Source organism: Panthera tigris, chromosome D2 (assembly GCF_018350195.1).
Source record: "Panthera tigris isolate Pti1 chromosome D2, P.tigris_Pti1_mat1.1, whole genome shotgun sequence".
Classification (NCBI taxonomy): domain Eukaryota; kingdom Metazoa; phylum Chordata; class Mammalia; order Carnivora; family Felidae; genus Panthera; species Panthera tigris.
In genome coordinates, this window is record NC_056670.1 from 80,955,359 (window position 1) to 80,967,934 (window position 12,576).

Consider the following 12,576-nt stretch of genomic DNA (forward strand, 5'->3'; position numbering starts at 1 on the left):
TCCGGCAGAAAGTCCTTGCTCACGCCCCTCTTCTGAACAAAGCCAACCCTGTCAAAGTCTCTTGTGGTCCTCACCACCCCCCTAGAGCACTGACCACAAGCTACAATTACACACGTATTTTAGGGGTATCAATTGGATGCCTGTCTTCCCACCAGACTGGAACCTGCATGTAGGGAGACCACACTAGGTTCCATTTCAGCAGTGTGGAATGATAGCCTCACCCAGGGCCTGATACCATGGCTGACACAATAAATGTCATGGGGGTGAGGGAGGGACACTGGTCTGGCACTAGCAGGGGATGCCAGCACTGGACGCATGCCCAAACCACTCACTGACACGGGCAGGTGGCACAGAAGTACCTGATGCCAAGGTCGAACCTCAGTGGCACTTGTATCTCTGGTGGGGGGGGGGGCGGGGGTTGGAAGAGTTAAAGAAAGCCTGGAGGGGCGCCTGGGTGGGTCAGTCGGTTGAGCGTCCGACTTCAGCTCAGGTCACGATCTCGCGGTCCGTGAGTTCGAGCCCCGCGTCGGGCTCTGGGCTGATGGCTCAGAGCCTGGAGCCTGCTTCCGATTCTGTGTCTCCCTCTCTCTCTGCCCCTCCCCCGTTCATGCTCTGTCTCTCTCTGTCTCAAAAATAAATAAAACGTTAAAAAAAAAAAAAAAAAAAAAAGAAAGAAAGCCTGGAAGGTCCTGGTCAGAAAAGGTGGCAGAGAACCCAGAGTCATGAGGGCGCTGGAGGTCCAGGATGAGAGAGCTCCTCCCTTTGACTCTGAGCACCCTTTCTACACTCTGGGAATTACCCTGAAAGCTGGACTTCTCCAACCAGCTTCTGCAACAGAAAACTACGCCAGAACAATACATGAATTAACAGGCTGGCAGAGAAGAGTTCAGGACGCCATCTGTCCACCTCCCTCCTTCCACAGGTGAGAAATGGGAGGCTTTGGGGGCAAAGGACCCGCCAGCGTCCCCCAGAGAGCTGGTCCCTGAGCAGGGAGCGACATACTCTTCCTGTGAAAGCCCAGAGAGCTAATACTGTAGGCTTGGTGGGACACGGGTCTCTGTCCCCACCATCCAACTCTGCTGTCCAGTGAGGAAGGAGCCACGGAACGGCGTGCGGGTGAAAAAGCAGGGCTGTGTCCCAGGGAGACCTGATTTGCAGACACAGGCGGAGGTTTGAGTTTGCCCCCCACCCCTCCCCGGGCCGCAGTTTGCTAGTTCCTTCTCTCCATCTGCTGCTAGATACCACAGGTCCCAGTTTAGCTGCTCATTCGCCAGCTGACTCGATCACCTGCTGCCTTAGTTCACTGTTAACCATAAAACAAAACACAAGGGGCTCTGGGGTGACTCAGTGGGTTGAGCGTCCGACTCAGGCTCACGTCATGATCTTACGGTTCACGGGTTCACGCCCCACGTCGGGCTCCGTGCCGACAGCTCAGAGCCTGGAGCCTGCTCCAGACTCTGTGTCCCCTTCTCTCTCTGCCCCTTCCCCGCTTGTGCTCTCTCTCTCTCAGGAATAATAAATGAATAAACTTAAAAAACACACACACACACACACAAAAGCTCATTCCACCCGATTCTTCTTTTATAGCTTCACAAAACGTAAGAAGACATGATCCAAAGACTGTTCACATGGTCCTCAACCACATTCCTTCAGCACGAGAGTGTGCGGCCACAGTAGATATGTGGGCCAGCCACTGGGAGACAAACTTCCCATCCAGATGGCGGAGGAAGCCCCTGGAGACCGCAGAGGGCTGGGCAGGCACTTCCGGTCACGGCAACACCACCAGCGCACCTGACCATCAGCCACCCTGTGGGCTCTTCCTCCCAAACAGCCCCACCCCTGACCAGCTCTCAGCACACCCACCAACGCCGCCTGGTTCAAGGTGCCGCTCCCACACCCGCAGTGCCCAGCCTGCATCTGCTGAATGAGTAGACGTCAAGGGTCGGGGGAAACGAGTTCTCCCGGTCCTCTTTGGACAGGGGCTGAGGGCCACGCCCAAGCCTACGTCCCTACCTCACTGCCCCCGGGCCAGCTGTGCAAGATCCCCGAGTTGTTCTGGAGAAGTATGAGGTCACAGAGGGGCAAGGGAGATTGAGCGACATGCACTGTGATGCCCTCCACCCACCCCGGCTGCTGGGAGTCCACCATGACTGTAGCAGTTGGCGGGTACAGAGTTGCCTCGCCCACGGTCACATCCCCTCCCCGAGGGGAATAAAGGCACAGCCCCCTTGCCTCGACTCGGAATAGCTATGATGGGCCATCCCAAATTCAGAGTTCCCTAAGGCCTTCATTACAACTGCACCGCAGAGTGACTTCTCCCTCTGCCCATTCCTGCTTTTTTCCCTTCCCATCCGCGGATGCCAAGACCACTCCCTAATGAATGTCCACCAATCTCCATCTCGGAGTTGGGTCTCCCAAGGATCCAACACGCAAGACTGGCAACCAGGGTGAAGTCTGTTTGGGAGGATGAGTGACTCAGCGTCAGCAAATGGCAGCCAGTAGGGCCCAATCTGGTCCACTGCCTGTTTTGGTAAATAAAGTTTTATGAGGACACGGCCACGCTCGTGTATGCATGCCTTGTCTGTGGCTGCTTCTGATCTACAACAGCAGAGCTGAGTAGCTGCTGTGGAGACCATCTGGCCCTTTGCCAAAAAAAGTTTGTAGACCCCAGCTCTAGATCATTAAAATAAGGCCTCCTCAAATGTCTTCTGGCCCCTCGAGGAAGCGGTGCTCACGGGACTGAAGGAGCTGAGCCTGATGCAGATTTCTCTGGCACGTCTGGCCTATCGGCATACAGCCTGTCATTTTCCCTGAGTGACGGAAGAGCTTTCGTCATGCCCTAAACCCCACTCACTACCCACGTGTTAGATTACAGCAACAGAACAGTGGGAGACACAGCCCTCACCCTGTGACCCGGCAGGGATCCGGTCGCTCCTCTCCACTGAATCCCCTCCAGACATTCACACCTTTGATCACCAGTGATGCCGAGAAACACCGGAGACGTCTCAGACCAAGGCCCCCAGCAGCCTGAGCACGGACTGGGGCACGCTGAGGCGGAAACTCCACCACAGAGCATCAACCTTTGGGACACGTGAAGAAAAGGACCTTCGTAAGTCTCTTCTCCAAGAACATCTAACAAACTTCGACGGATGTCTTGGGAACAGGGGAAAGCTTCAGATCTAGGCCACAAATGCAAAATGAAACCGGCAATGAGTTATGGATCAAAGTCAATCCTGTTTCAGGCAGGCAACACCCGGCAAAGAGACAACTACTCAGATCGGCACTGTAGACCCCAAGGAACACCACAAGGAAGGGGGTTTCAGGCTGGGAAGGACTTCTGAGCCAATAAATTTTCACTGTACCAAACGACGTGGTTTATTACATTTGATTAGAAATTAACTGCGTAGCCCCCTCTCCTGTTAGGTTCTGGCCACCAGATACTACTACTCTGTATGTCCGTGAGTGGTCTTCAAACATCCCCTTCGCGGTGACAACAGAAGATGGCGACTGCCACTGAGAGGGTTCCCCACCCATCCGACTCCTCTGCCCCGGGCTGCTGCTGGGAGGATGCGGGGCGGTGGGGAGCCAAGTACCCAGGACTGTTCTCGGCTCTGACATTTCATTGCCACGTGGACTTGGGCCTATCATTTTATTTTCAAGACTCATTGGTCCTACCTAATAGGGATAGCGACAGGGAAAGTGATACTGTCTTTACAGAATGGTTTGAAAGATTCCACGATGGATGTCGGCCAGGGCCTGGCACCCAGGATGTGCGTGGTACCTGCCGTGGTTGTTGGTAGGATGGCCTGCTGGTGGCAGTGAAGCCTTCCTTACGGCGGGGCAGGGAGCTGTGCCACGTCCATCTAGTGGGTGCCGGCAGGAGACGCCCCGACAGCAGAGATACAGGGAATAAACCCACAGGGACTGAGGAGAGAGGCAAAGCAGGAACCCATTCCTAAGCCCCCAACCGCTAGAAAGAGAACAGGTCCCCCTCTGTCTGTTAGAACGTGATGCCCCAGTAGACATGGCCTATCTGTACCGTATCAAATGTCTGCAAGTCTCACAGTTTCTCTCATCTTGGCCGTCTTTCTGGGTGCGTCCGGGAGGCTCATTCTAGAATACAATTTGGAGCACTTCCTGTCTGATGACCTAACCACTGGAACCGAAGCCGCCTTGCTTCTGTTTGCGGAATCTCCCAGGCCGTGCCTCCCTTGAGGCTGAATGTCACTAAGGCGGCTCGAGAGGACGCTGCTCACCTGGGATTTGGGGATCCTTCAGATAAAAAGAATCAGATTCAGTAACTATGAAAACATGAAGACCGCTCACGGCAAGTGGAGCCACAGGGGGCCGTCGAGAACGCCCCGGACAAGATCCCAGTTGGGGACAGGAAATACAAACAGCTCCTCAGAGTTTTAATGAGCGTTGCCCCTGTCAGAAAACACTTGCCATAAGGCTCGAAAAGCTCTGTCAAGACGAAGGTCGGCGAGCTCCCCCTCGAAGTGCTGGGTAGCTTAGCACACGACAGACTGTGATGGTTACAGCCCATGAGTGGTGCTTATAAATCTCAGGCAAAACTGCAACAGCCTGGACAAGAAGCACATTCTTGGCACCTGGGAAGGCATACGCTCCATCGCAAACTAGGTTCTGAGTGCAAACGTATGAAAGTACGGGGCGGGTCGTGTGTGTGAATGAATGCGTGTGCCTATGTACACGTCTGAGGCGTGTGCCCAGAATGGCGAGCTCAAGGTTCTGTGGCTTTGAGCTTGATGACTGAGGGATCCAGAGTCACAAGGACACTCTCACTCACAGATTTCACCTCAGGAAAATAGAGCAGAGGGTTTTTTTCCAAGCTAGAGGGGACCTTCCAGAACACCAAATGCCCCTCTTCTCTAGCTCCCCAGACGCAGAAACAGGCTCGGAGAGCCAGGGCGGCTTGTCTACATTCCCTGCGCTAGAAAATACGAGATCGGTAACTCTAAAAAAGGTGATCTGGCCTCCGTGAAGATCTTTCCTCAAATGATCCAATGAGACCACGTGATTCAGAGCCACTCAAATCCTGCATGTGGACTCTCTGGGATATGGAGTTGTTCTGAGGGAAGTCGGCCCACAGGAAGTAGAATTCGTTCATACTGTTGGCCTAAGAATATCAGTTACACGAGCAGCCATTCCACAAAGTCAAAATCAAATATCTTCTCTGCACCAAAGCCAAAAATAAGTTGGGGTGGGGGGTGGATTTTCTCTGTTCATGCTCCTCTATTCCGAAATCAATGTTTGAGACCTCGCTCTAGTGATTTTTAAAGACCCTTTTGCGAAGGTGCCGTAAATCCGAATGATTATTTCACACCATGAGACACAAGAGACACAACCTAAACACCCGGATATGCTCTGGCGTGGGGGTGGCAGGCATATAACAATGTGGATTGTACATTTCCAGTAATCTGTATCAACAAGGAAAAGGAAGTGGTTGACTTGAACAATTTCTTAAAACACTAAATCGAGGCCCAGTTTTGCAACACTGAGACAGGCTTACATTTACTTTTTGCAGTAAGCCTGTCAGACTCAGAGGCATTTCAATGGTCTAATCAACCTGAAAGCCATGTCAAATTGCCTTAAAAATCTCTGAGCATTCAATATATACACTCTTGTTAAAATTAATTACATCATTTACCATTTCTACGTGCATTATTGCTTAAAGTGTTTTACAGCCATTTTTATTAATTAATAAAGCTTTAATGGACAAAAATTACACTATAAAATTATGGTGCGTATGCTGCATTTCCAATTTTACTACTATTATCTTTAAATATTTTCCCCAAGTGGAAAGTCACTAATTCATAAATCAGAGTCGCTCGCAAAAAGTAAAACTGAAAATTGGAAGTTTGTACAGAGAACGAAATCTGGCCTGGGGCTAAGACCTGCTCTCCTCTTCCCTGATCTCCTAAGAGAGGTGAAAGGTACCCAGGGCGGCTGTCCTTGGGAATTCTCCCTGGCCTTCGCAGTGGCAGAAATAGCAACAAATTTTAGCCGAGTTGCCCCAGAAAACACAACCAAGGAAGCAGAAAACTGCGGTTTTTGCTGTTTCGCAGGTGGAATCCCCAGTGTGGTTCTTTTTGAAAATGCCCCAGAATTACTAATCTCCCCTCACCACACACACACACACACACACACACACACACACACACACACAAGAATTCTAAGACCAGTCCATAAATACCAACTATCTGATTGAAAGACAAGAAGTGCAGCCCTCTAGACGCCTCCAAACCCTCAGATGTTCAGACCAGAGAGACAAGAGCCTCGGGGAGTAGACAGCACTTTGCCCTCTTCACCCTGTTTTGGAACATCATGGACCTAAATTAACTTCATTTGGGGGCTATCGCCTCCTGCTCGTTACATGGCAGGGTGTGGCGCTACCATTGGAAACAAAACTCTGAGGGAAGGTCTCTTACAATCTAGAAAAGTATCTGTGCATATCTAAGGAGGACATCAACACCGAGCCATCAATCGCCAGTTGAGAGCCGAGCAGACAAAGCAATGCTCCTGAGAACCGCTTTTTGGAATAAGTTACGTAGAAGAAACTCACTATCCACCTTGGCAGGGCACTTGCATAGATTACCCGACCGATGGGGACCTGTCCTTGGCGGCCCCACCTCCCGAGGAGGGGAGCGTCCCTCACCTGCTGTGTAGCTCCAGCCAGGAATGTGAATGGACAGCTGGTTGGCACCATCACCGGCGTGTCGAGCTGCGCAATCCTCTTTCCCTTTTCTTTCAGTGACCTGGTTGGCTCCCACCTCCGAGAAGGCTGTATTTTCCAACAGAGGTGAGCCACTCCAGGGACAGGCGCTGGGCCGCGAATGCACCTGCTCCGGCAACGGGTTCTCCTTCAAGAGACTTTTGTGCAAACCTGGGTTCCAGCGGGGGCCTAGGAGGGTCTGGTTCCCCTCCGTGAGCTCCGGCTTCAAGGCTCTGCTCATTGGCCCTCCGTTCTCTGTGCCATCAACTCCATCTGGTGTCAATCTGTGTGAACTACAATTTAGGTGGAGCGACAGGACCGACCTGTGCATTTTAGGGCCAGCAAGTTGAGGTTGCTCGATGGGGACAGAGAGGGACCGGTCTAGATAGTAAATGGAATTCGGACACTGCTGAGACACCCTGAGATGGATGCAGGAGCTGAACACCAGCGGCCTCTTTCCCGACCGCGGGGCCCCTGGAGGAAAACCGTTCTCTCGGTTGTCCACATTGGTGACCCAGCACTCGTGACCCCCGCACGGCCGGGGATGGGTCTCGGGAAGCTTCAGCGTCACCACAGAGCAGTTTCTGGAGAACTCCGTGCAAGCGAATGGTCCATGGTGCGGGCGGGGATAGGTACCCCCGGCCGGAGCAGAGGGGTCCCCGAGCAGAGCGCCCTGGACCGTGCACTTGGTGCACAGAGGGTCCCCCACGGCCTCCCACGCCAGGGCGCTGGCTGGGGGGCCCACGCGTCTGGCCGTGATGGTGATGGACGCAAAGCCCCTTTGGGGGCCGCTGCACGGCTTCTCATTGGACGGCAGCTCGGGGTCAGGTCCCGGCTTCCGCGCAGGTGTCTGGATGGCCCGCTTGCCGGGAAGGAGGGCGAACGCCCGGCTGATGGAGACCCCGCTGCGGGTCGCCCGAGATGGCTTCGCGGGACGTGCGTGCAGAGCGGGCGCGCAGGGCGCGGGCAGCGCCGCCCGGTTTGCCTTTGATTTATTCTCGTCAATCAGCTGTGAAATGACTACGGAGGAAATCATTTTTGGGTTTTGCGATGCCAGAGTCTCCTGCAAATGGGAAAAGACGGCAATTATTCAAGCAGTCCATCGTAACGCAGGCAGCGCACTCTCTTTCAAGGCCCAAGAGGACGTCCGGAACCGTGTTCTCGTCCAAGGCCATCTGCCCCCACACAACTGACACCACCTCTGCGTGCTCAGGAAGGAAGAACACCCAGATCCATTTATGAAATGGTTATACCCTCTGGAAATCATTCTTCTGACTGGGGAATGGGTTTTCTCTGCTGGGTACCTAACCATGTTTGTGTCCCTGGGTATCCTCGAATTTCAATAATTGCTTCCACCAGGCCCAGGAGCACCTGAATAGAGGCTCACAGCCTCATGGGGGAGGCAGGACCCAGTTCTAGAGCCGGGCTGGGACTTGGGGGCACCGGTATGTGTGAGAGAGGAGTCCTCCCTCCTCCACGGGGAGCCCTCTCCCTGCCTGGGTCCCTAACCCCCTAACACAATCTTCTGCCTTTACTAGCGTAGACTGCATTTCAGTGGTTCCCCATGCATGCCATCATGGGGGTCAAATCCCAGACAGCAGAACAAGAGAAATCAGACACCCAAGCTGGACAGTTACCTAGACTAACACAGCGACCGTGATAATCACTTATCAGCAAGGGGAGGGGCACTGAACCAGACAGGTGGAGCTTTGCCGCATGTCAGTGCCCAGGGGCATGTCAGTGCCCAGGCACGGTTTCTGTCCGGTAGAGGGATCAAGGTGTTCCATGCTTCCTTACCAGCAGATCTACGTCCAAAACGACACGCTGAGATTTTTAAGAAAGCATCTGACCAGGTCAACACCAGGCGGAGGAAGCTCTCCCGTCCCGGTTTTGTTTTTAACATGCGTATGCGTAAACCATTGCAGAAAGCTACGTGGGCGACTGCCTGCAGGGTCACGGGCCCCCATTTTGATGCTCGTTATCCCACACGATTAGAACAAACCCTTGCCTGGAACTGCACAGGACCCCAAATAATACGGTAACGACTCAATTCCCACCGCGTGCGGAGCCTGGAGGCTTAATTGGTGCTGAGCAGGTAGGCGGCAATTTCCAAGCTCCGAGGGGCCTGAGAATCACCTGGCCTGTTACAACTGCACGTTCCCCAGGCTCTGGAGGTTCGGACGGTGCGGGTCATGTGGGCCCAGGCATCTGCGGCTTCACCAACACCCCCATGAGCCTGGGGTAATTGATCCGGGGAGCACGCTTTGAAAAACACGAACAGAGGGGCACCTGGGCGGTTCGGTGGGCTAAGCCTCGGCTTAGGCTCAGGTCATGACCTCCCGGTTCGTGAGTTCGAGCCCCGTGTCGGCCTCTGTGCTGACCGCGGGGAGCCTCCTTGGGATTCTCTCCCTCCCTCTCTCTCTGCCCCTCCCCCCTTCAGAATACACATTTAAAGAACAAAAAAGAAAAACACGAACAGACCGTGAGACTGCCAGGCTTTTCAAGGATGGGAAGCCCTTGTGTTTGATGACAGAAAATGTTTCTCTTTCCCTACGATGTGATAAGAAAGCACAAAACTTCCTTTTCTTCAGCAGGATTAACACTCATTTATGCAACTAATGTAATGCTTTCCTCCACCCGGACTTCTGACGAGGGGCCCAGCACGTGTGATCTTAGCACCCCGGGCTCATTGCATTCTTACTGTTCGACGCGGGAAGACGGTCCGCTTCTCTTTCCTGGTTTTTTTCTTTTGTTTTTCCTGTTTCCCAGGGCAATCTCTAGCACCTTACCCATGATTCGATGTGAAAGATACATGGGAAGTTGGACATTCAAAAGACCACACCAGACAGGTGACGAACACACAGAGCCGCCTTAAAATTTACTTCGGTTCCCTAAAAATCAAAATATCACGGCTACCTTTTCCCAGATGGCTAATGGGAGCTCTGCCTGCGGCCTCATCCTCAGCGCTTCTCAGCCCACATTGCCCACAACAACCCGGGAGCTTGTAAAAACCCTCAAGCGCAGGCCGCATCCCCGCACCGTGACGTCAGAATCCCTGGGGGTGGGGCCCAGGCATCAGCGTTCTTGAAGTTTCCGGTGTGATTCCAGCGGGCAGGGGATGCTGAGAACCATTGCCAGATGCTTCTACGACCCCTCTGTCTCTGCTTCCAACGGCGCCCCCTCCATGGCTGTAGTTTGCATACAAGAAAATTGCAAGGCCCCTGGTGCCTACTGCATGTGGTTTGACACGGTACGAAGCCCCTCCCACTTGACACTTAGTTCTGATAATAATTGAGCCTGTGCACCCCACCCAGGGTATAATCATCCCTACTAGGAATTCCTCTGACAACAGTCTCTGGAGGAAAAAAACCAAATACTCAACTTGGAAAGCGTGCTGTATTGGTCTGATTTTAGACTTTATTGCAATGTCTCCCAAAGTTTGGGCCAGTAACCACTTGCATAAAAAACACCTGGTATTGGTGGGGGGGGGGGGGATTTTAAAAATGCAGACTTCTGGGGGCACCTGGGTGGCTTAGTCGGTTAAGCATCTGACTTCGGCTCAGGTCATGATCTCATGGTTTGTGAGTTCGAGCCCTGTTCGGGCTCTGTGCTGACCGCTCAGAGCCTGGAGCCTGCTTCGGATTCTGTCTCTGTCTCTCTGGCCCTCCCCTACTCGCTCTCTGTCTCTCTCTCTCTCTCTCTCTCTCTCAAATATAAAAAATAAAACATAAAACATTTTTTTATAAAAATGCAGACTTCTGGACCCTTCCCTCCCCCTCTCTAGACATAGGTGAATCAGGATCTCTGGGTTAAGACCCAGAAGCTATGTATTTTTTGGTTTGTTTTAAAGCTATTTACTTATTTTTTAAAAACTTTTTTAACACTTATTTATTTTTGAGAGAGAGACAGAGCATGAGCAGGGGAGAGGGGGAGAGAGAGAGAGAGGGAGACAGAATCCGAAGCAGGCTCCAGGCTCTGAGCTATTTGTTAGCACAGAGCCCGACATGGGGCTCGAACTCATGAACTGCGAGACCATGAGCTGAGCCGAAGTTGGACACTCCACCGACTGAGCCACCCAGTTGCCCCTATTTACTTATTTTTTTTAAGAGCAGGGGACGGGGAGAGAGAGAGAGAGAGAGAGAGAGAGAGAGAGAGAGAGAGAGAATATCCCAAGCAGGCTCCTCACTGTCAGTACAGAGCTGAACTCAGGGCTCAATCTCACAAACTGGGAGATCATGACCTGAGCTGAAATCCAGAGTTGGATGCTTAACCCACTGAACCACCCAGGTGCCCCCAGAAGCTATGTTTTTAACCACACATATGGTGAAAGGAATGCCAGGCCAGGACTCAGACCTCCTGGGGCCCATCCTGAGCACACACTGGAGGGACACCCTGGGGCTACCCTGGGGGTGGCAGGTGCCACTGTAGGAGGTCCTAGAAGCCCAGGAGGATGGGATAGAACCAGCCGCCATCTCGTTACCTCGGGCCCGGCAGACACAACTGCGACTCTGGGTCCACCAAATGCAAACGGACGAAGGAAGAACAACAACGACTGGTGTGAATTTGAACTTAATTCTGAAGCTGGGGCATCGCTCGGTATGTCAGAGCGATGCCTGACATACCGCTGTTCCTGAGGGAGAAATGCTAACAGAAGTCCAGTCCAAACAAAAGTCTGTTTGCCTTCTCTACCTTACCGGGAAGTTTGGGACATCAAAAACAATGACAGATGTGAAAGTATACACCTGAAAATACGAACATGTTCTCTAACTCCAGGGTATGACTTTTTCTGTGATTTAGCAGAAATCAGAGGATACCTGAGGTACTCAAACCTATGGAAGAATGAGGGGGCATGGGGGTATTTATGAGGAAGGCGTTTGCATTTATTGGAATTACATAAACGGAAAGAACCCGTTACGTACCCAGTACACTGCAGTTCTGTCAATGGGAATGTAGAATGAATGAAACCTTTTTAGATGTAAAGTCTGTCATTATAACATAGGGTCGCGATCGAACCCTTTATTAACTCATCAGAAATATCTACTGATCATCTACTACCTGCCAGGCTGAGGACACCTCTTGGCCCCATGGCGTTAACAGACTGGCGATAACACCAAGCAGGTAATCCAATTGTCGGGACTGCGATTATTGGTTAAATCTTACTGTGTTTTTTCAGATGTTTACACTCCGCTTTGACAAAAGCCCCAATGGAAAGACTGAGAAACGTTAAAAACGAAACACTATACTCTTTGCCAATTAATATGCATCCTAGACTCATATGGGAAGTTCTCTCTGTCAGATCCTATTTTCTCATGAAGATCCATTAAATAATTAAAGTTGAGGTCCAACCTCTTAAAAAGTCGGGCTGTCGGGGGTGCCTAGGTGGCTCATTCGGGTGGACGTCCGACTTCGGCTCAGGTCATGTCTCACAGTTTGTGAGTTCGAGCCCCGCCGTCGGGCTCTGCTCTGACGGTGCGGAGCCTGGAGCTTGCTTCAGATTCTGTCTCCCTCTCTCTTTGCCCCTCCCCTGCTCACGCTCTGTCTCTCCCTCTCTCAAAAATAAAATAAAAACGTAATGAATAAATAAATACCCGGACTGCTGTAACAAAGCATCACAGTCTGAGTGGCTCCAACAACAGAAATATTATTTCCTCCCAGTTCTGGAGGCTGGAAGTCAGAGGACAAGGGGTCAGCAGGGATGGTTCCTTCTGACTCTTCCCCCGCGCCCCCACCCACCACATCTTTGCATTTTCTCCTTTCAGTGTCCTAAATATCCTCCTCTTACAAGGGCATCAATCATATTGGATAAGGCCCACCCTCATGACCTCATTGAACCTAAATTACCT

The 12,576-nt window shown here is 52.1% G+C and overlaps 1 protein-coding gene across 7 annotated transcripts in view; it reads right to left on the minus strand.

Moving 5' to 3' along the window:
* CD2H10orf90 (chromosome D2 C10orf90 homolog) overlaps nucleotides 1-12,576 on the minus strand; it is a 264,239-nt gene that overhangs the window by 57,852 nt on the left and 193,811 nt on the right. For all 7 annotated transcript variants that reach the window (XM_042960027.1, XM_042960022.1, XM_042960021.1 and 4 more), the window contains one exon: nucleotides 6,677-7,796. In XM_042960027.1, coding sequence (XP_042815961.1) covers nucleotides 6,677-7,796 — 1,120 coding nt within the window. The remainder of the gene's footprint in view (nucleotides 1-6,676; nucleotides 7,797-12,576) is intronic.